This window comes from Olea europaea, chromosome 14 (genome assembly GCF_002742605.1).
Source record: "Olea europaea var. sylvestris chromosome 14, O_europaea_v1, whole genome shotgun sequence".
Taxonomy (NCBI): domain Eukaryota; kingdom Viridiplantae; phylum Streptophyta; class Magnoliopsida; order Lamiales; family Oleaceae; genus Olea; species Olea europaea.
Window position 1 is genome coordinate 9,339,910 of NC_036250.1, and position 25,324 is coordinate 9,365,233.

Here is a 25,324-nt window from a genome sequence, read left to right on the forward strand (position 1 = left end):
TGTTTTTTTAGTTTATTCAAATGAGATGTAAAACTATATTTTTACGTGACCATTGGTGTTAGATAATATTAATTTAGAATTAATTGTAAACTTTGATTTGGATTTTAACTGACTACCTAACTAAACCAAACAAGGACTATAAGTAGTTTATAAATTCAGTCAAAAGTCAAGCAATAATTTCAATAGCACATTTATAAATCTTATTTATTATTGTTCCATGCATTTTGTAAGACTTGTTACGTTTTCTGAGTCATGCTACTTGTATAAAATTAATTGTTTCTATTAATATTTCTTTTTTATATATACCATTTATAGATATGCTCAAACGGAGGCTTATTTGGCATTTGAAATGTGATACTTAAATTTTCTATTATTAAAAAGGTTAGCATCTATTAAGTTACAACAGCACCATAATTTTTGGTTCATGTTTATAAATAATTTATAATCTGTTAAGCTTATAATCTATTAAGCTTCAATAGCACTATAATTATTTGGTTCATGCTTATAAATGATTTGTAAATACTTCAACAAATTTTTATCCATAAATTTTAAGAGATTCACATGTACTACCCAATATGCTTCTAATTATTTAATTTAACCTTAACAAATATAGTACTTTCATTTATTTTCTAACTTTTCTCTTCCTCGCCTCTTCTATCAACATAGCCACCCACCTTTCCCCTACAACCTCCATCCCTCAATGCTCACGTCTTTAACTTATTTTTCTTGGCACCCTTTCTCAAGAGCAAAATGTATGGAAAGAGCGAAGGAAAGGGAGAAAGAACACATGAGAGAAAAAAGGTCAAGATCGGCTCGAGAGAAAGTTGAAAGTTATAAGGGATGACCTGAGTGGAATAAAGCCAACAAAATAATGGATTTGTTTTAACATGCCAGAGTTCTGAACATTCGTAAAATAAAGTGAGATTTGGGCAGTTCCCCTTGAACAATCCCCCCACACAATCCCTTGGTTATCTAACGGATTGTTCAAGGGATTTTATTCGTGAGATTTTATATTATCTCACTCCAAATTTGATCATTTTTAACAATTTCTTGTATATAAGCTCCTCTTTAAGCCTCATTATTCAAAAATTGATTTTCAAACATATATTCTACCAATAAAATAATTTATGCGTAAAATTAATTTTTTTTCTTTACTTTATGTGTGAAAAATGAGACTCAAACAAGAACTGGCCAGGTTGTAAATGGATAAAGACGGGGGACATTTGCTTATATTTTCCCTAATTTGTCATGGATACGGCAAAAATGAAGCCCATCAAGTAAAGCCCAATATAGAAATATTCAATTTCCAAATATAAACCTAAGGTTGTATTTGTATTTTCACGAATTAATTGTTCCAATAGTCACTAAACTTACGTTTATATTTTTGATTAGTCACTAAAGTTTAAAATATTGAGTCTTAACAAAGAATTTAGTTCTATGTTTTTAATTGTTCATTGAAATTTAAAATGACGAATTTTGACCATTGAATTTTGAAAATATTGTATGTTACTCATTAGTATAAATTTGAAACTCTGAAAAATGTCGAATTTACAATGGATAATGTATAATGTCTTTCAAAGTTTAACCATCAAAACTCGACATTTTAAGTTTTATTAAGCGATCAAAGACATGAGCCTAACTTCAATGATCAAAACTCAATAATTTAAACTTCAACTACCAATGAAAAACATAAACCTAAGCTCAGTCACCATTAGAACAATTAACTCTTATTTTCGCACATAAGTCGGCTTTGTCTTATCCCTACACGCCCTCTCGATCTCTGATCCATTTTTTTTCCTTGCACACACAAATGCGCACGCACAAATAGAGAACGGAGGGAAAAAAAATGCCCTAATTCGACTGCTCGCTCAATTAGTTTATTTATCGGAATAAATTTTTATATTAAAATTGTGTTTTTTGGTTTTTTAAATCTGATTTTTGCTTTGTGTTGTGATGATACTAGGGTTTTGTATCTCCACACCTTCGTCGTGAAGTGTGGGTTAGATTATTGAAGTTCATACGCAGCACATCGTGTCGCATCATCAATCTGTGAGTGTTATATCAAATTTTTTTTGTTGTTTCACTTTTTCTCCGTACAAATCTCTTTCTGTATTATTACTTTGATTTGGTTTTCCATTTCCGCGTAGAATTGGTAAAACCACCTGGGATCCATTTGGGAATATTGCGTGACATGTATAAAGTCTGTTAACAAAGTGATTTTTGGATCAAATTTTTGTTATGGAGATTGCCCTTTTTCCTCTTTCACAAGATCGTATCATTTCTTTGTTGGATTATAGCTGTGTCTCAAAGCGTAATCAAATTACGGCTGAAGGATTGACAGAGGCATGGAGCATTTAATAGGGCGGTTATTAGAAAAATAGTTGCAATTTATTGGCCAAAAAAGAAGGGAGAAACATATTGTCTACTTGTCTGGTGATAAGTAACATATAATGTAGTGTTTTTTTCAACTTAATCATATGTGAATATGCAATTTATTTTCTTTAACTATCCTGAAGTAATCTGGGAGAGTGGAACCGGTTGTATGATGAGGGAAGTTAGTAGGTTTTTATTTCTTGCTTTTAGCTGTAGAAAATAAAATATTACAATGTTTGAATCGTGGATATACCATCTTTTAATGCCTAAAATAATTTATGGTATTAGGTGCATTATGCTGTCCTCCTTACTCTTCCCTTGCCGTCACAAATTTATTCACGTTAAACACTGAGACTTTTGGGGGTCTTTATCGTTGCCTTTCTTTCTTTTTTGGGGGTGAGTCCTTTACTTCCTGCATATTTGTTTGTATGGTAAGAGTTCGATGTAACTATTAGTTATTATAGCTATGGACTGTTTTACATTGCTCTGTTAGAGTGTGATACTGTGTGGTTATTTTACTTGAATTGGAAGCCTTCTTTTAAAGTTTCTTTTGTTTTAATCAGGGTAAGATTCCTGTTGAAGGGTAATTTGGTATCGTACAGGATGTCATCACCATATGCTGTTCTTGACAAGAGGCCAATTGATCAATGGAAGGTCACTGAGCTAAAGGAAGAACTAAAGAGACGTAAATTGACCATCAAGGGGTTGAAGGAAGATTTGGTAAAGAGGTTGGATGAAGCTATTCGCAATGAAACTGAAAGTGCCCAGGGAAATACTGATAATGGTTTTGGTATTGCTTCCCAGCCTGAGTTACAGTCTAAACAAGCTACAACTAAACCTTGTGTTTCTGAAACAGAAAAGCATCTCAAGGACACTGGAAACAACTTTATTGAAAAATTAGATAGTGGAATGCCTGAGATTGAGGTTGATGATGGCAGAGGCACACCGGACAAAGGAAAACTAGAAGAGGAATTAATCCATGGAAGTGATTCTGTTAGGGTGGAAAGCAACCAGGTTGCTACTTTGGAAACTGGTGTTACGGTTGAGATGCTGGAGTCCGTAACAGCATTTAATGTTCAACCCTTAAATAGCAATGAAACAAAGAACGGGAATGAAGATTCAGCTGCAAAGATTGATGATGATGATGACTCGAAGTCTTCTGAGCAGGATGCTAAGCTGAACCTGTCTGATTCATATAGTCAGGTGTCCTTGGTTGGTGAAAGTGGTGAGTCTATGGTACCTTTGGGTGGGTCAAATGCTCAAAATTGTGAAATCCCAACTGAAACCTGGAAGTCAGAGGTGCAGCTTGAAAACGATGACTCGAAGTCTCTTCACATGGACGCGAAGGTCAACTCATCTGATATAAACTATCAGGTATCTGAGGTCAACTCTGATTTAAGGGTTCAAGTAATTTCTCATTCTGTTTCTACTGAATCTGCCCCCATTATTGAGAAAAATGAACTAAAAGTTGATGTAGTTGCTGATGATGTCAAATTCCTAGAAGTTAAGCCAGAGATGGTGCAGTTGTCATCCACCAATGTTGCCCTCGATGGCAGTGAATCTTATCCCATGGATGTTGAAGAGTTACGCGATCACAAGGTGTCTGTGGAAGATGCAGGTGGCAGTAAAGCTGAAAATGTAGCTACTCTGAAGAAAAACAATACTGCAAAATTGGGTTCTCTAGAAAAGTTTAGTTTAGACCAAATCTCTGTTGATGATACCATGAAAGAGGATATATTGGAGAGTAAACGGATGGTTTATGAATCTAATTGTGAGGAAACAAGAAAGAAAGGTGAGAAAACTGAAATTCCAGCTATGAAAGAGGAGGATATATTGGAGAGTAAATCGACGGATTCTAAGTCAGACTTTGATGAAATGAGAGAGAGAGGTGAGAAAACTGAACTGTCTGTTGTGAAAGAGGAAGATCATGTTGATGTTGACGGTGATGATAAGATAGCCGAGCCCTTGGTTTCTAATGTTGGAAGCAAGAATGAAACTGCTCCGACATTCGTTAAAAGGAAATCTATTGGTAAGTTTTACAACACCGCAATTGTTTTCTATTTCATTGCTTTCAATGTTCTCATTTGCTTTGCAAACCATTAGGCTCTTACATCCTACGTATTTGTCCTCTAGCAAAACCCTTTTGCTTTTGGTTTGTGAGAATTGAAGTGTCATTTGAAGATGTTGTCTTTTCAGCATAGATGGTGTGAATGTGGTCTTTTAAGATGATAGAGCTATTTATATGAATGATGAATTTTTAGTGTCTACTAGGTGTCCTTCCTTTCTGTTGCTTCTAGTATAGTCAGAACTGTGTCAGAGCAAAAGTAACATCAGGAGCTGGGATGAAAGGTTTGTATGACAAAGTATATTTTTTCTTATGTGGAAGGTGAAAATGAATTGTGATATTTGCAATTTAAAGCATGTTTGTGAGTTGTTTGTAAATGGTTTAAAATATAGATAGATCGAAACGAGTGGTGTTTAAGTGGATATTACTTGTGAGTTCTATGAAATATGTGGATAAATAGTAGTTTGACTTACTATGAACAATTTGTAAACCGATTGTATTACGTGTATATAATAATTTACACACACACACGATGTGGTGAGATATGATTGGATCAGAAGTTCTACAATAAAAATAAAAATAAAAATCTTCGCTCTCTTTTTGATACCTCATCTGTATGTAAACCCTTTTTTAACTACATTATATATAAATAACATTATTCTTTATAAACAGTTGCCAAACAAGGTATTAAACTGATATAATAATAGCAATATATGGCTTTTGTATGTTGGAGAACTATTAATTTCAGAATTTTTATTTTTGAGGAAATAGCTGTCCCTACTCTATACTTCACCTGTCTTCAAGTATCATCAAATTTTAAAAAGTTTTACTAAAGAATTTGGTCTTCAAGTTGAGAAATTTAATATGGGTGAGTGATTTAATTTAGAACTTATGCTTGGTTGAATTTTGTGGTGCAAATGTCTGTTTTTATGAACCATGAGTCATATTGATTTATTAATTTTTCTCAAATTCAGTACTTTTGAAAATATTGTATTATTATGTTGTAATTATTTTTCTGCAAACTAAATAAATTAATATGAAAAAAACAGCATCCAAAAAATGTCTGATTGACCACACAAGTCAAGCCTCTGCATGGATTAGGCATTTTGTTCCACCATGTTTTCTCTGCTTGAATGTCGTTATAGATCATAGCCTTTCACTGTTGATGGCTTGGAAAATCTGGTTTAGCAGTACCCCTGCAATTTCTACAGCTTTTATTCTTCACCAGCTGTGTGAAAATTATTTAACGAGGTCATCTTACAGATGGAGGAGCAGTTGGAAACACTGACGTTGTAAAGAGGCAGCGGAGGTGGAACTCAGAAGCTCTCAAGGTTCCTGAACTGCAAAGTGGTAATGTAGTGGGTTCTATTATGCCTAAGGATCCATTTAAGCCTGCTTTTAAGCGCAGCTTCTCTAGATCTGACTCTACAGTCAGTGAAGAAACACCGAAGGAGCGTGTGGGTAAGTTACTATGTTTTTGTGTATCTTTTTTTTTTTTTGAGAGTATCAGTTCATTCTCTGAACAGAATTAATATGTTTTTATGGCAGTTCCGCCGTCAGCAAAGCCTTGCACTGCTGCTCTCAGAATTGATAATTTTCTGCGCCCTTTTACTTTGAAAGCCGTTCAAGAGCTACTTGGAAAAAAGGGCACGATCACCAATTTCTGGATGGATCACATCAAAACTCATTGCTATGTTTCTGTATGTTTGTTTTATCTCTCTTCTCCTAGGAGACTGTTTCTATTCATTTTTTCGGAGTCTACGTTGATGTTTAGCCCTTGTTTGGGTCCCATAATGATGAGAATCTAGAAAAAATGTATTTTGGAATAGTAATTTTTTGAAGAATATGTGGTTAAAAAAGAAAGAAAAGTTTTGGGTTTATATGTAATATTATTTTATTGGAGAATGTGTGGTTGATAGGGAGAGAAAAAATGAATTAAAATTTTAGTGGGGCCAAAAAGGGGCTTAATGCTGCACTAGGTTGAGAAATTATACAGGACCATTTTACTGGTAAAACATGAAGATATATCAATTCAGGACTCTTGTTTCTTAGCTGGGTTTTTTTTTTTTTTTAAATCAGAGATCTATAGATCAAATAATTAGTAATTGCTTTGTATATGCAGTATTCTTCTGTTGAAGAAGCTGTAGAAACTCGTAATGCTGTGTACAATCTCCAGTGGCCTCCAAATGGGGGACGCTTATTGGTAGCCGAGTTTGTTGATCCTCAAGAAGTTAAAACAAGGGTTGAGGCGCCTCCCCCGTCTCCTGCAACTCCAGGTAGTGCTCCTCCTAACTTCCCTCCTGCTCAACCCACTGCACAGCTCCCCCAGCCTTCTCCACGCCAACAGTTTCAGAGGCAGCATCTTCCTCCACCTCCTCTTCCTCCTCCACTTCCTCCTCCACCCCTGTTGGCTAACCTACTCCCTGCCAGGGAACGCCCACAACTAGAGAGGGAACCCCCGCAAAGGGAACAGCCACTCCCGCTCCCGGCAAGGGAACGACTTAATCTTCCGCCACCACCTCCAATTGCCGAGAAAGTTGACCCACCAATTGTCACTTTGGACGATCTCTTCAGGAAAACCATAGCAACCCCTCGTATCTACTACTTACCATTGTCCGATGAACAAGTTGCAGAAAAGGTCAAGGCACAGGGAAAGAATGTCATGCAGTAGACATTAGGCTGTACTCACAGCAAAGCTCCTAGATTTCTAATGGAATCGGTTAGTATGTAAGATAATGGTTAGAAGTATCATGTAATTCCGTCTTTGCAGGTCTGCAGGTGTTGAATGTAGGATGTTCCAGTTATCCAAGATGCTGTTTGCCAGTTTGAAGGATTACACAAGATTCGAGTTATGCGTTGCTCTAGTCGGGTTTTTGTTTCTGCGTTGCGTACTGTTCTTTGGCACTCTCTCTTTCTAGACCAAATCAGTATTACCAAAATTTCTGTCCCCTATCAACACCTGAAATTACAATGATGAGAGATCTGAGAACATCGTCTGGTTTTGTACTTGAATTTAAGAGCGAGGATAATCATTATTACTATGGTGCTTAAGGATTTTCAATTTTTATTTTTATTTTTCGCCCAAATTGTCTAATGAAGTTATATTTTTTGGTATTACTTCCATCATATTTACTTGTACAATGACTGTTCTGAATTGATTCTTACAAGAACCGGATCGAAGTGGACTATATTTATCGTGTGCTTGCTTTTAAAAAACCAGTATTGGCTTTCTAACCGTTGATTTTGATATATTTTGGGACTGTTTTGAAAAATTATGATAAAGTGGGATTAAATGGTAATTACCCATATTTTAATGTAAAAAATACGTTCAAACCTAAAACCACGGGCCTCCAAACTGGAAAAGTCGAGGGAAAGTTGGAAGGAGAAAGATGTAAATTTTCACAAGTTCATTCATTATTCAAAGCTTTGGAGAAAGATCAAGCTACTTCAACATTGAAATCTTTGTCGAGACAGGTTTTTTTCTATGTTTTTGAATCATTTTTAAATACTTCTACAATTTTGTTAACCTACAATGAATGATCGAAATAGAAGCAAAAATAACTATTGTGAGGTTATGTGAATGTGTTTTGGTCACTTATGAATTTTGGTGAAAGTGGCATAGTCTGGGGATCGTAAATGTGGGCTATTTACTGTGAATGTGGCACCGTATGAATTAGTGGCACAGTGAATGTGGGCTATTTACTATAAAATTTTGGTCACTTGTGAGCTTATGTGAATGTATTTAACCATTATCTCATAACAATCCAAGTCTTGTTTTCTGGTAATAAATGTGACGTTAGCTTTGAATCACTTAAAATAATGCATACAAGGTGTTTGACAAAAGGAGATATGAAAAATGGACATTTTGTCACTTTTTTTAGAAAAAGTCACAGTATAACTTTTGGCCAAATAATTAGATGCATTCGTGTGCATTTTTTGAATTATGAAGATACATATCCAAGCCCTATTTTTTAGTAATAGATATGAAAAAGAAAATTTCAAATCAAGTACATTGATGTATGCATGGTGTTTGATAAAAGAGAATGTGAAAAATTGACATGCTGTCACTTTTTTTCCGAAAAAGTCACAGCATCACTTTTGGACAAACAAGTAGATGCATTCCTGTGCATTTTTGGAATTATTATGATGCATATTCAAGCCCTGTTTTCTGGTACATGCATGGTGTTTGATGAAGGAGAATGTAAAAAATTGACATGCTGTAACTTTTTTCAGAAAAAGTCACAGCATCACTTTTGGCCAAATAACTAAATGCATTCGTGTGCATTTTTGAAATTATGAAGATACATATTCAAACCCTGTTTTCTGGTAATAGATATGAAAAAAGAAAACTTCTAATCAAGTACATCAATGCATGCATGGTGTCGATGAAGGAGAATATGGAAAATTGACATGCTGTCACTTTTTTCCGAAAAAGTCACAGACTTTTGGCCAAACAAGTAGATGCATTCTTGTGCATTTTTGGAATTATTATGATGCATATTCAAGCCCTATTTTCTGGTACATGCATGATGTTTGATGAAGGAGAATGTGAAAAATTGATATGCTGTCACTTTTTTTTGAAAAAGTCACAGCTTCACTTTTGGCCAAATAACTAGATGCATTTATGTGCATTTTTGGAATTATGAAGATACATATTCAAGCCATATATTCTGGAAATAGATATAAAAAAAAACTTCAAATCAAGTACATTGATACGTGCATGGTGTTTGATGAAGGAGAATGTGAAAAATTGACACGCTGTCACTTTTTTCAGAAAAAGTCATAGCATCACTTTTGGTCAAATAACTAGATGCATTCATGTGCATTTTGGGAATTATTAAGATGCATATTCAAGCCCTGTTTTCTGGTAATAAATATGAAAAAGAAAACTTTGAATCAAGTACATTGATGCATGCATGGTGTTTGATGAAGGAGAAAGTAAAAATTTGACATGCTGTCACTATTCTAAGAAAAAGTCACAGCATCACTTTTGGTCAAATCACTAGATGCATTCATGTGCATTTTTGGAATTATGAAGATACATATCCAAGCCATGTTTTCTGGTAATAGATATGAAAAAGAAAACTTCGAATCAAATACATTGATGCATGCAAGGTGTTTGATGAAGAAAAATGTGAAAAATTAACATGCTGTCACTTTTTTCCGAAAAAGTCATAGCATCACTTTTGGCCAAACAAGTAGATGCATTCATGTGCATTTTTGGAATTATTATGATGCATATTCAAGCCCTGTTTTCTGGTACATGCATGGTGTTTGATGAAGGAGAATGTGAAAAATTGACATGCTGTTACTTTTTTCAGAAAAAGTCACAGAATTACTTTTGGCCAAATAACTAGATACATTTATGTGCATTTTTGGAATTATGAAGATACATATTCAAGCCATGTTTTCTAGAAATAAATATGAAAAAGAAAACATCGAATCAAGTACATTGGTGCATGCATGGTGTTTGATGCAAGAGAATGTGAAAAATTGACACGCTGTCACTTTTTTCAGAAAAAATCACAGCATCACTTTTGGCCAAATAACTTGATGCATTCATGTGCATTTTAGGAATTATTAAGATACATATTCAAGTCTAGTTTTCTGGTAATAAATGTGAAAAAGAAAACTTTGAATCAAGTACATTGATGCATGCATGGTGTTTGATGAAGGAAAAAGTGAAAATTTGACATGCTGTCACTTTTCTAAGAAAAAGTCACAGCATCACTTTTGGCTAAATAACTAGATGCATTCGTGTACATTTTTTGAATTATGAAGATACATATTCAAGCCATGTTTTCTGATAATAGATATGAAAAAGAAGACTTCGAATCAAGTACATTGATGCATGCATGGTGCTTGATGAAGGAGAATGTGAAAAATTGACATGCTGTCACTTTTTTCAGAAAAAAGTCAGTGTCACTTTTGACCAAATAAGTAGATGCATTCGTATGCATTTTTAGAATTATTAAGATACATATTCAAGCCCTGTTTTCTGGTAATAAATATGAAAATGAAAATTTTGAATCAAGTACATTAATGCATGCATAGTGTTTGATGAAATAAAATATGAAAAATTGACAAGCTATCACTTTTCTCAGAAACAATCACAGCATTACTTTTGGCCAAATAATTAGATACATATTACTCTGTCACTTAAAAAAAAAAAAAAAAAAACTCACACAATCTCTTTGTAATATTTTTGTAGGTATGGATAAAATCAATGTCTTCATTTGTTATGGAGGTAAGTGGACACAAGATAATGAGTACACAAGTGACAAAATGACTGAAATTATTGTCCCGATAGATTGCACGTACAACAACCTTGAGTGCATAATATGTTCTGTGATAAAAGTAAGTGCATCAACTCAGAGAGTAAAAATACAATATAAAGTGAAGAAAAACCTGCCTTTAATGGAGATTTCAGACGATATTTCACTAACATTTTATTTGGAGCTGAAGAGAAAGGATAAAGATCTTGCAAGCTTTCCATTGTGCGTAGATGTGACAACAGTATCAAAAAGTCACGAAGTTGAATTTGTTAATAATATACAATGTTTGGAGGCTGTCAATTACGAAAAAAATGATATGCTACAATTGCATTTTTGTGAAGTTGTTGTAACTGATAATTCTGTGACATCAGCTCAAAAATTACCTAGTATGGAAGAAATTACGATTGATGTATACAATAGTATGTCGGAAGTTGGAGAAACGACGAATGAAGGAGGAAGTGATATCATTTCAGTGGTCACTATGGATGGAATTTCAAAAGATAAAGTGTTCAGGAACAAGACATTGGTTAAGAGAAGTATTTCAATATATGCGATACACAATAACTTTTAACTCAAGGTAAGTAAGCCGGACAAGAATGAGTATGTGTTGAAGTGTATTGATGATAAGTGTAAATGGACTTTTACAGCTTCAAGACTTAGTAGAACCGATATGTAGGGATGTCAAAAGGGTTGAGCCGCTTGTCAGCTAGACCGCTCGGCTCGTCGAAATAAGGCTCGTGGACCACTCGAGCTCGTAAAATCACGAGCCCTAGCGCGAGCTGAGTGGGCCTCGTTCGGAGGCGAGCTGAGCGGAAGACGAGCCGCTCGGGCTCGTGGCTCGTTAAAAGTAACGAGCCACGAGCGGCTCGACTCGTGGCTAGTAAAAAATAACGAGCCACGAGCTGCTCTTTATTTATAGTGATCAAAACGGTACTTTTTAAAAAATTTCAGTGACCGTTTGGTCACGGTCACTGAAATTTTTATTTATATTTTTTTTCCCTTCTACTATAAATGCCCCTTAACTCTTTTTTTTTTGGCATATTAATTACTCAATCACTACTTCAATTCTCTCAAGTCTCAAATCTCTTTTATTATATTAATTATCGAGTTTTTACTCTCTTGTGCTGCAAAATATATAATATCGATTCAATTTTTACAGTTTATTAGTTACAATTCAATTCATTCAATTCTCAATTCTCACAATATTTATATTTTTCTAGGTATTATATTTGGATTTCATCATAAACATTCAAACAAATGGACCAATGCTCATTCGTTGAGAGTTTATTCGATACGAGATGTGGGCCACATCATGTGAATCGCATAGGACGCCGCAAAGTCAATTTTCAAATGAATTTGCTGGTCTAAATGACGTACCCATACCTGAAGATGTTCACATTCACGGTCAGGGAAGCCACAATCCAATTGATTTGGATGATATTAACGTTTTCGAAACAGAACATGAGGATGAAGATGCAGAATTAAACATCCCAAATGCAAGGGGAAAGCGAAAGAGCAAAAAACAAGCAACATGTTGGGATCACTTTAAGTTGATTTTAACGGAAAAAGTCGTCGATGACCTTGCAGAATTTAAAGCAGTATGTAAATACTGCCAACAAAGATTGGCATGGCAAAAAGGAATTGGTACCACCCATTTCAACCGTTACTACAAAGCATGTGCGGTCAGACATGGACTTCTTCCAGCTGGTCAAATACAATTGCAAGTTGGTAGTCCAAGTGTCAATTCTACGACTTCACACATATCCACGTAGGTGTATTCGGAGGACAATACTCGAACCGGAATGGTAAAATTTGTTGTCGCCACTGAGTTGTCTCTGGCTATTGCAGACAACCAATGCTTCGTCTTGTTTGTAAAAGAATATCTGCAACCAAGGTACGTTAGGATAAGTTGAAACACTCTTCGTGCTGATACAATACAATATTTCAATAATTCAAAACAACAATTAATTATGAATTTGCAACAATATGGAGGTGTTATATCTTTAACTTTTGATATATGGGAAGGGATTAATAAAAGAGCATATATAGTTGCAACCGCACACTATATAGACCCACTTTAGTGCATGCATAAGAAAATTATTGTTTTTAGAATTATTGAGTTTCCTCACAATGCTAATAATATATATAATGTTATTATCAATATTGTTAGAGAATATAATTGCGAGACTAAAATTCGATCTTTTACTTTTGATAATACTAGTGTTAATAAGGTAGTCGTCGATAAATTGTGTAGGACACTTCAACCTGATTTTGGTGGGTATTTGTTTCATATTCGTTGTGTGTATCATATCTTGAATTTAATTGTGTAAGATGACTTAAAACATATAAATGATGAACTTCAAAATATTAGGATTGCATTAGTATATATTACGATCTCTCGTAATAAAAAACAAACATTTGAAGATTTTTGTACCGAATTAGAAGTGACGACTGCTAAAATATTTGTTAGCGACGTAGGCCATATATGTAACTCTACTTACTTGCTATTAAAGTCATGTGAATGTTTCGAAAATTTAATAACTGACTTTTATAACAATAGACACGTTAGAAGTGATGACGATGGTATGTTAAATGAATCCGATTGGGTTTTAGCTTTGAAAGTTAAACGATTTTTGACATCTTTTTATGAGACCACAAAAATTTTATCCGGTGTTTATTATTTCACAAGTTGTATGGTGCTTGAGCACCTTTATATAATTGCAAAAATATTCCATAAATATAAAAATGATCCTACTTTTAGTTAAATTATAATTACTATGGAATTAAAGTTTAGAAAATATTAGGAAGAACTACCTATGTTATTTCCTTTAGCATGCTCAATGGACACTCGATATAATATTTCGGGAACTAAATACGTAATTGATCAAATCAATAAAGTTTTAATACTTGATACACCTATCACCTATAAGAATTTAAAGCAAACATCATGTGGAATGTATGATTTATGTGCGGAAAGAATGGGTGCGAACGTTAGTCGGGTACCCTCTGCGCCTACTCCTTCGGTTGAAATTGAAGAAGATGATGCCGAAATAATGAATTTATTTCAAGGTATTAATACATTTAGATATGATGTAACTACAATGTGTTTATCTAGTGTCATGTCGTCTACATTTACATCTCATCAAACATCGGTCGAAACTCAAAATATGATGCCTGCCGAATTAATTGATTACTTCAATTATAATATGTCAACAGACAGAACAATTAAAAGAAGTTCAGAAGAAGTAATTGAATTCTGGTGAAAGTATGAATGACGTTGGCCAATTGTTTCTGCAATTGTGAAAGATCTGCTGACACTTTCGATTAACACTGTTGTTTCGGAGTTTGATTTTAGTGCAAGTAAAAGGGTTTTGACCGATGTCAGGAGCCGACTGAAAGAAAATATTTTGGAAGCATTAATGTACGTGAAGGATTAGCAGGACGATCATTTTCGACTACAAGATAAATACGCTGAAATTGCATGTTGTCAGGTAAGTGATATTTGATTTAATTATATTAATCAAAAATTTCTTATTTTTTAATCGTTAAATTTAATTTTTTTTTAAAAAATTATACATGTTACAACAAGTTGTTCGTGTACAATTTTTAATTCCACCTACTTAAAATTGATATAGCCGGTCCCAAGTTCGGACAAAGGAGAAGAATTTACATTTTATCTATTTTAAAAAGAAATAAAAAAATATTTCTTTAAATGTATTTCAAAAAATAATCCGTCTTCATTATATAAATTTTTTATACTTTATAAAAAAATACTACAATATGATATAAATAAATAAAAAATAAAAAGTGTCTTCATTAAATTATTTATATTTTTTAACACTTTTTATTTTTTTAAAAAGTGTCTTCATTACATTATTTGTGTTTTTTTCTATTTAAAAAAAAGACGAGCCCGTGAGCCAAAGTCGAGCTCAAGTCGAGCCAAGGTCGTGGGCCGAGTCGAGCTCTCCCAAAATCAACTAGTCGAACTCAAGCTCGGCTCGTTGAAAACGAGCCACGAGCTCAGCTCGCCATGAGGGCGAGCCGAGCTTGTGAGGTTAAGCGGCTCGGCCATTGCCACCACTACTGATATGTTCAAGGTAAGGTATATAAAAAAATAATCATATTTGCTCAAATAACATCATTTTGGAAGATCATCGTCCAATAATCAACTCAATAGTAGGAGAATTCATCATGTACAAGTATATCTCAACAAAAACAACATACACTCTTGCAGATATTATAAATGACATGATGAATACCTATGAAGTGTCGATGAGCTATGAGAAAGTTTGGAGATCTAAGGAAAAAGCATTGAAATTAGTGAGAGGAGATCCCACAGAGTCATATGAAAAGCTTCTAGAATATTTGTACATGATAGAACAAACAAATCCTGAATCAGTTACAAAAATTGAGACGTATCAGGACAACAAATTCAAGTACCTCTTCATGGCATTAGGAGCATCTATTTGAGGGTGGAAGTATTGTAGACCAGTTATAGTAATAGCTGCTACATTCTTAAAAGGCAACTATGACAAAACACTTTTCTTTGCATGTACGCAAGATGCCAACAACAATATCTTCATATTAGCATTTGGAATTGGTGATTTAGAAACCAATGATTCATGGAAGTGGTTCTTAAGTATGTTAAAAGAAGCATGTGGTGAGTGAGAAGGTTTGTGTATAATCTTAGATGGACATACAAGCATAAAAAAATGCAATTCACAAAATGTATGAGAATGCAATACACGGTTTGTGTTCCTATCACTTACTAAAGAACTTGAAGTCTTCTTTTGGTAGGAAAAAAGGGGAGAGAATATTGCAGAACATTTCAATAGGGTTGTAAAAGCATATTCTAAGACTGATTTTGAGTTCCATATGAAACAATTTGATAAAATCAATACAGGGATTCGATCACATTTGGTATGTTCTCATTGTTAACTTCTATAATAATTGATGTCACTTTTTGTTTAAAAAGTGATATTCTGTCACTTCTAGACCAAAGGGTGACAAAACGTCACTTTTTGTTAATAGTGACACGATATGTCACTTTTTGTTTGAAAAATTTGTACGCGTTGATACTTTTTTATTAAAAGTGAGTTTAAATAAAAAGTGACATTTTGTCACTTTTCAACCAAAGAGTAACAGAATGTCATTTTTTGTTAATAGTGATATGATGTCACTTTTTGTTTAAAAAGTTTGTATGTGTTGATACGTCTTGTCAAAAGTGAGTCTTAAAACAATCATTTTTTCTGTTAATATTTTGAATCTTTTTTGTGCAAAAAGATATTGTTTATGAGAAATGGTCGAGGGCTTACATGACAAATAATAGATTTTCTACAATGACTTCAAACATAGTTGAATCGGTAAATTCGATAACAAAAGCAAGGAAAGGTTGTCCAATAGAGCCTTTATTGGAATCGTTCAGATATTTGTTGCAAGAATGGTTTGTGAAACATATAAATAATGCACGAGCAACCTTCATAATGGTTTGTGAAACATATAAATAATGCACGAGCAACCTTCATAACACTTGCCACCAAGTAAGGGAAAAAACTGAAAGAAAATTCTATGGACTCAAAGAAAATGAAGGTAAAAAGCTATAAACTTGTTGTTTTGTTATTAAACATCAAGATTTCTAATATAACATGATTTGTATCTTCTATTCATATTGAATATTCACTTTAAATCTTCCTTTCATATAAAATAGTGACAAATTAATTGACAGAGTATTTTGTTGTATAATGCACATAGGTATCAATTTCAAGTTCGATATTGTACCAAGTTAATGATGGTTGTGCCTCATGTTTGATGAACATGGAAGAAAGAACATGCACATACAACCATTTCCAAGTGGACAAGATTCCATGTGCACATGCACTTGCGATTATTGCAAAGATAAAGGAGGATTCATATTCATATTGTTCGGTATTTTATACAACAAATATGTATATTCAAACATATAGTGCATCAATTTTTCCACTAGGAGATCATAATGAGTGGAATGTACAAGATGAGGTAAGAGTAAGAATAATCTTGGCTCCTAACCTAAAAAGAAAATTTGGACGACCTAAAGAAAAAAGAATACCATCAAAAGGAGAGAAAATTTAAAGTGCAAAATGTGGAAGATGTGAGAATTATGGTTACAATCGCAGATCATGTCAAAATCCACCAAAGGTGAAAAAGAAACCACAAAAGAAAAGGAAGTTAGAAGATATATGAAACTAGATTATTTGATATTTTTTGTTTTGTTCGTTTTTCAATTTAAATATTCAAAGAATTGCAAAAATACTTAAAGCAAAATGTCAATTTTGAAATTTATTATGTATGTGAATTTGTTAGAAAAAAGTGACAATAGAAATTGATGAATTTTGTTAAAAGTTCTTTGTTGTATGTATGTGTATGTGATAATGTATTCATACTCCATTGATATTGGATCCACATTTGGTTAATTGACAAGTGACATAATGTCACTTTTTTAACAAAAAGTGATCCAGTATCACTTTTTTATTGAAAAAGTGACATTATGTCATTTTTTTGACTAGGGATGGGCAAATCTTCCGAACCGAACATGAACCGAACTTGACGATTTTTGTCAAATTAAATACTCGAATGGGTATCTGAATTGAGAATCGACGGGTGCGGTTCGGTTCTCAGTTCTAGACTAAGAACCGAATAAGAACCGAATATTTCTAATTTTTTTTAGATTGAATAAATCAAATTATTTTTATTTTAATTTTAATTTTTTCTAAACAAATTAACAATTTCTAAATCTAAATTTTTGGCCCAATAACTTGTTTCATTTCAATTTTTTTTTAATTTTTGGCCTCATTACCCATTTTATTGTTTCATTTCTTAGCCCAACAAGATCCAATCCACTAAATAATTCTAAACACCTATACTAAAGTGCATAACGTTGTCTCGACTCTCGTACTCACTCTCGCAGCCTCGCTGACATTTCAAAATCGATACAATCGTCGGCCGATGCTGTGACCTCCGATCGAGATTGCAACTATCGTCGACCGAAGCTTTGACGGTAGCGATCATTTGAACAAGGTAGTCTACTAGTCTATGGCATTCCTAAACCATTGAATATATCATTAATTGTATTTATATAATGTTGTTATAAATGTTAAAAAATTTAATTATAGTACAGAACCGAACGGTTCCATAATTATATTTGGACCCGACGGTTCCATTTACTAGATACCCGAAAACTTTGGTTCGGTTCTCCGAACTGACCCGCGCCCACGCCTATTTTTGACATACAAGAAATTATTGTGTTTAAAGCTATAGTCAGATAACATATTGTTAAAAAGGTGACATTATTCCTTGCTCCATTGACATTGTAAGAGTGTTCAAAATTTCACAAAATCATATCTTTAAAAAGCATACTTATTGACAAATAATGCCGCTTTTTGTTAAAAAAAAAGTGATGCAGTGTCACTTTTTTGACATATAAGAAACTATTGTGTTTAAAGTTATAGTTAGGTAACATATTGTTAAACATGCGATATTATTCCTTGCTCCATTGACATTATAAGAGTGTTCAAAATTTCATAAAAATACATCTTTAAAAAGCATACTTATTGACAAATAATGCTGCTTTTTGTTAAAAAAAGTGATGCAGTGTCACTTTTTTGACATACAAGAAACTATTTTGTTTAAAGCTATAGTCAAGTAATATATTGTTAAACAGGAGATATTATTCCTTGCTCAGTTGACATTGTAAGAGTGTTCAAAATTTCACAAAAACATATTTTTAAAAAGCATACTTATTGACAAATAATGCCCCTTTTTGTTAAAAAAAGTGATGCAGAAAAAGTGACATTATGTCACTTTTTTAACATACAAGAAACTATTGTGTTTAAAGTTATAGTCGGGTAACATGTGTCACATTTTTAACAATAAAATGACATACAAGAAACTATTGTGTTTAAAACTATAGTCAGGTAATATATTGTTAAAAAGGTGACATTATTCCTTACTCCATTAACATTGTAAGAGTGTTCAAAATTTCACAAAAACACATCGTTAAAAAGCATACTTATTGACAAATAATGCATTTTGTTAGAAAAGTGACGCAGTGTCACTTTTTTGTTAAAAATGTGGCATTATGTCATTTTTTGGTAGGAAAGGCGACATTATACAAGCTGATCCTGGAGTAGTAGAATAAGTTTATACCAAGTGACATACAAACAACTAATATGTTAAAAAAAAAAGGTGACTTGAGTAGTATAATATGTTTATACTAAGTGAAACAACTAGTATGTTAAAAAAATGATATAGAAGCTGGCATGTTAGAAGCTACATCACCAATATCCCTGCTCCATTGATGTTGTAAAAGAAAGAACATGGTCTACCAAATCAGTCATTAACAATTGAAGTTGTCTACCGCCATTAACATTGCCACTTTTCCCTAAATCAGTCATTACATACAAAACATCAACTACCAACCAAATCAAATCAGTCATTACAAATCAAGACATGTCATTACTAAAACAAGACATGTTTCTTCACTTCCTCAAAATCACCTACTTCTCTATCATATCAGGATATTGCTATTCCATCTCCTTTGACACCCATTCATTATCTGTATTATATTCCTTTTCTTGCTTCTTCTTTCCATAAGCATATAATTGAGCTGTCAAATTTCTTCTAAGATGTGGAACATTAAAAGACTTTGGCATCTCATTTAACATTCCATTAATGATGTACTGGACATACTTAATTAAGGATGGCAATCGGGCTCGTCGGCTCGAGCCGCCCGTGAGCTCGCGAGCTTTTTAATAAAAAAAATAATTTAAATTAAATTATTCTGAGGCTGCCTTTTAAAGGCAGCAGTAATATATAAAAAAATTTGGGCGGGGGAATGAGCCTGCTCGGCTCGGCCCGGAAAAAGCCCGAGCAAAAGCTCGGGCTGAGCCTTTGTTTTTTGCTCGGCCTGGCTCGAGCCCGCAAAAAAGTTCGGCCATTTTAACCGGGCCGAGCCCGAGCCAAAACTTTAGGCTCGCGAGCCGGTTCGGCCCGACTCGTTTACATCCCTATACTTAATTACATAGATTCCACAATCTCCACAATTCGTTTTAACCCTTTCTTCAACATCTTTTAGCCGGTTCTTAATTGGATTTGATTGGATTCTAACTTCAAGATCTAAGATTCGTTTTAAAATCAGATCATTTGATTGAACAAATTTCAGTTCAACCTCGGATAGCCGTCTCAAAAGGTTTTCATTCGATTGCTGGACTTGCTGAAAAGAATGCAAAAATAATAAGAATCATTGAAAAAACTTTCAGCGTGGTGAACAGAAAATAATAAAAAGAAAAATACCCAAAACCTCATTAATCTTTTCTTTGTTTTTCTTTTCTGTAGACCTTCTAGCTCAGTCAACAGATTTTGTTTTTCCTTCATCTATTAACTTTTTCAGGCCAACAATAGGATGCTCAAAATTATCATCATCCTGGTCACCACCCAAATCTTCAACAAATAAACCAACCACATACTCTTCTCCCTTCTCAGCCTCAAGAGGCACAATGTGATTCACTTACAACTGAAAAATACATAATCATATTAATAACAACAAAAGATAAACTAAAGAAATAATATAAACAATAAAAGGGTAAAAAGCTTACTTTAATCAAATAAAAAACGGTCTTCCTTAATTCCACAGATGTCATATGTTGATTGCTACTCCAACTCAACATCTGAGGACACTGAGATTCATACTTAGTGCAGTAATTTTTTCGAGCAATAGCAGGAATTGTTTCATAAATCTATACTTGAAAAGAAACTAGGAAGCCATTCTATCTATACTCCAAAAACCTCTTTTCCATAAAAATATTCTTCATTTTCTGATTAAGTGCACTCTTTAGGGATGATAAAGTCATACTAAAATTTTCTATACCCCATGGAAAAGAATTCAAATACTCAGACTCCACAAGGCAAAAAAAGGGGTCATCAACTCCCTTATGATAGGATGTACCAAATAGGAAGGATGTAATCAAATAAACTATGCCTATATCCACAACATCTTTATCTATAGTGTCAGTAGGTAGATTTAAAAACACTTCTTGAACCTCTTTTGTTGTGACAATTTCGTGATCTTTGAAGTATTATTCTTTTAAATGACTCTTCATTCTATATCGAGTTAGATCACCATTTCCAGTACACTTAAGCCCTGATGTCAAACAAAACTCTTTGACTGAAAATCTCACTAGAATTTGGCTGCTTAACTTGTCTGAGCAGCAATTGGTGTATCAACTGTAGTTGTAAGATTATTTCCTTCAAATCAATGAAGGCACCAAAGTATGTATTCTTGAATAAAGTCCTTTGATATGGACTAAATTTTTCATTCGAATCTGTTATCACCTCTTGTGGAGATAACAATGTTACTTTTTCCTTAAACCAACAACATTGAGGGATTAATAAATCCCAATCCTACAAAAAAAAAAAGAAAAAAAGAAAAATTTAAAATAAAATTCAAGAAAAAGTACATGCATTATGAAAGTCTATAACATACACGTTTCAAACATGTTATAATGATTGAAAACATGTTTGTAACTAAAAGAGTGCATACGCTTAGAAAAGTGACAAAAACTAAAAAAAAAGTGACATATAGTGCATTGCCAATGGATAAAAAAGAATTTAATGCACTCAGCTGATTGAAAATATGTTTGTAACTAAAAGAGTGCATACACTTGAAAAAGTAACATAAAATAAAAAAAAGTGACAAAAAATAAAAAAAAACGTGACATATACTGCACTGCCAATGAACTATAAGCTGGATTCTCCGTAAAAAGAATTTAATGCACTCAGATGATTGAAAACTGTTTGTAACTAAAAGAGTGCATACACTTGAAAAAGTGACATAAAATAAAATAAAAAGTGACATAGAGTTAAAAAAAATGACATAGAGTCAAAAAAGTGACAAAAACTAAAAAAAGTGACATATAGTGCACTGCCAATGGACTATAAGCTGAACTCTCCCTAAAAAGAATTTAATGCACTCAGATAATTGAAAACATGCTTGTAACTAAAAGAGTGCATACACTTGAAAAAGTGACATAAAATAAAAAAGTGACACGGAGTAAAAAAAAAGTGACAAAAACTAAAAAAAAGTGACATATAGTGCACTGCCAATGAACTATAAGCTGGACAAAAAAGAATTTAATGCACTCAGATGATTGAAAACATGTTTGTAACTGAAAAGAATGCATATACTTGGAAAAGTGACATAAAATAAAAAAAAAAGTGACATAGAGTTAAAAAAAAAAACCTCTCCACACCTCTTTTAGGATAGATATCTGGCAGCAGCCTAGACCAGAACATAAACCATCCACAAGATCATTCGGGGTTTCACACCAGGAATGGCACCCTGTAAAATATCTATTCCTATGATTTCGATCCCAGATACAAATGCACAAGTATCACAACCAACAGTAGTGAACTTATTTGTGGTATTATTGACAGTGAGGCCTGTAGAAAATTCTATATAAGAATCTCGATAGAGCACACTGGTTCCATTGGGAGCATACATTTTGCTATGAATTGGAAGCCACGCAATTGCCTCTCTAGGGATATGTTTGTGATTTTTATGTTTGAGTTTCCTGAGAATGCTATGGGAGGATTGCAGTGGGTGTCATTGTAAGAGATTAAGAAAAACCGTTTAGGAAACAACCTTCTGTTGTGCCAAAAGGGAATGAAATACTTATGAATTATGAAGAAGTATATGCATTATGAAAGTCTATAACATACACATTTCAAACATATTATAATGATTGAAAACATGTTTGTACCTAAAAGAGTGCATACACTTAGAAAAGTAACAATAAATTTTAAAAAAATTAACATAAAGTTAAAAAAAGTGACGGAGTCAAAAAAGTGACAAAAACTAAAAAAAGTGACATAAAACAGTAACAAATATGCACTACCAATGGACTATAAGATGGCTCTCTCCCTAAAAACATAGATTAGGTGACAGACAAAGACCAAACAGGTTATGATTATTTTATTTGAATTTTCATTCTAGGTTCTACACCAAAAATATAGTGCTAATAAATGAACATGTAACATGTTAACAATAACCAAAAATATATTTGTAGTTTACATCAACTAATAGAGTGCATATACTAAAAAAAATGACAATAAATAAAAAAAGTGACACATTGTAAAAAAAGGTGACACAGAATCCAAAAAGTGACACTAATTATAAAAAAGGTGACAAAAAACCAAAACAAGTGACAAAATCACCACAGAAATGCTTCCTCATCAAAACACAGCAATGAGACTCCACAGTAAGTACACGAATATCATTATAATGAAGATTCAATATATATATATATATATATATATATATATATACATACATACACGCATCACTATTGCTGAAGAAGGTTAACGTATGTAATGCAAAAATATTATTATAGATATTTAAACAGATAAATAAACATAATTGTAGCCAAAGGCAGTAAGTCGCAGTGTTGCACTTGTTTAGAATTGATAATATAGTTAAATCAACAATTGCAACACTTGTATTGAGGGAAGACTGTATTATAGCAATGGCAACTTTAGGAATTTTTGAACAAATTAACCAAATATACTCTCTTTATGAAACATCTGTTCAGAACTAGCTCCTGTATTCTTTCACAGCAATACAAACGTATGACGAACTCTATAGGGTCATTATATCTACCTATATACACCCGTATTTTCCATCCAAACTTTATTTATACTTTAAAAAGTCATCAATAAACATATATTTACATTTATAATACTAGTAACATATCCTCTATTGAATATAAAGAAAAACCATTAGTAGCTAACATGTCTTACTATGAACAAGTAGCTAAGCAATTTTGAGCAATCAACGATCCTTTGAACATAGTGCTAAATTAGTGACACAAACTATAAAAAAGGTGACATAAAGTCGAAAAAGTGACATAGAGTCCAAAAAGTGACACAAACTATAAAAAAGGTGACATAAAACCAAAAAAAGTGACAAAACCACCATAAAGATATTTCATCATCAAAATACAGCAACGAGACTCCACAGTAAATACACGAATGTCACTATGATGAGAAAGTTATATCAATATACTAACATTTATTGGAATTCCTAGAACTTAAGAATAAACGTTGTACTCTGTGGTCATCATACAATCACATGACCCACTACATCATTAGACAACTGTATCATACACATTCCACAATGCCCACCACAGCTTCCAGACCCACAAATCTTATGTTGCCTCCCATAATCTCCCCATGCCCGTTCTAATCTCAACAATCCAATAATCTCAAAATCCTATTTGAACTATTCAATATAATTCCCCATTTTCTCTTAGAAACAAAATCAAGGATCACAAAATAATGCTTCTAAGTTCTATGAAACTTTGGTTCGTGCAGTGTTTTGGAATATTATATACATATTTCATTTTATACAAAACAAAAGGCATGGAACAAAACTAAAAAAAGTCACATAGGAAATATCAAAATCGGAAAGGAACAAAGAATAAAACGTACACATAAGAGCGAAAGTTGAAAAAATTAGTGCTACATTAGGTTTATAAGATTTCGTCTTCGAAGATGGTTCTTCATCAATATTTATTTTCCTCTTCAACCTACTTTCTCCAGCCATTACAGAAATAAGAGTCGAATTTTCGTATCAAAGTTAGCATTGGAGTGAATAAGTCGAAATTGGACTCAGATTACTGGATTTTGATCGGAACGAGTTCGGGTTTCGACTATTTGGGATTTTTAGGGTTGGTATTTAAGATCTCCACAAAATGAGAATCAGAATGACTGAAATTGAACGTGCATTGAGGAATACAGAAACGAAATCGACAAAAATTCGTAAGAAACAAAGATCTGGAGTCACTTTTCTGTGAAATGGGAGGAGAGTAGGAGACGAAATCGACGAACGTTGATGAAGAGAAACATAAAAGAGTTTCTATGAATTCTAGGGATGAGAGGAGTGGTTTCTGTCAAGTTTGTTTAAGGGTAGACGTTTAGTTCATAATTAGGCCATAAATATTACTGTATTAAAAATGTTTAATTAGTTTAAAAGGTATAAATCAAAATCTCCATTTTTTATAGGGTACGTAGCCTAATTTCCTCATTTATAAACCCAACCCAATGTAAAACTAAGCCCAACAGCTATGAAAGTCCAACCAAAACTATAGCCCAGTACATCTTAAACCAACCTATGTGAAACCCAACCCAACATAATCTAATGCAAATAAAACCCAGACCAACAAGGAAAAATATAAATTTTATCCTTCACATTTGTGAAAAATTTAATCCTTCAACTACTGATTAAAATCAATTTCATCCTTCACGTATTAGGAAAGTCATATTTGGTCCTCCAACTATTAATTAAAAATTTGGATCCTTCACTTATTATGTAAGTCTGATTTAGTCCTCCAACTACTAATTAGCATTACTTCCATTCTTTCTAGCATTACTTCCATTCTTTCGTTATTAGTGAAATAAACTTTCATCCTCCAACTACCGTTTTCCATAAATTTCCCTTCAAGTTTCTGGAAAGTTACATTTGGTCCTCCAACTACTAATTAAAATCAATTTCATCCTTCACCTATCAAGAAAGCACAATTTC

At 33.2% G+C, this 25,324-nt stretch overlaps 1 protein-coding gene across 3 annotated transcripts; it reads left to right on the forward strand.

Moving 5' to 3' along the window:
- Positions 1 to 1,737: 1,737 nt before the first annotated feature.
- Positions 1,738 to 7,555, forward strand: LOC111409077. Of its 3 annotated transcripts, XM_023038981.1 has the most exons (6): positions 1,738 to 2,049; positions 2,937 to 4,402; positions 5,702 to 5,899; positions 5,987 to 6,138; positions 6,561 to 6,714; positions 7,209 to 7,555. In XM_023038981.1, exons 2-6 carry the CDS (start codon positions 2,977 to 2,979, stop codon positions 7,265 to 7,267), a joined length of 1,989 nt encoding a protein of 662 aa, XP_022894749.1. In that variant the 5' UTR covers positions 1,738 to 2,049; positions 2,937 to 2,976; the 3' UTR covers positions 7,268 to 7,555. The 3 variants fall into 3 exon arrangements, with proteins under 3 accessions (XP_022894749.1, XP_022894747.1, XP_022894748.1); XM_023038979.1 differs by having other exon boundaries at positions 6,561 to 7,552; XM_023038980.1 differs by having other exon boundaries at positions 1,754 to 2,049; positions 2,976 to 4,402; positions 6,561 to 7,555.
- The last annotated feature ends 17,769 nt before the right edge of the window (positions 7,556 to 25,324 follow it).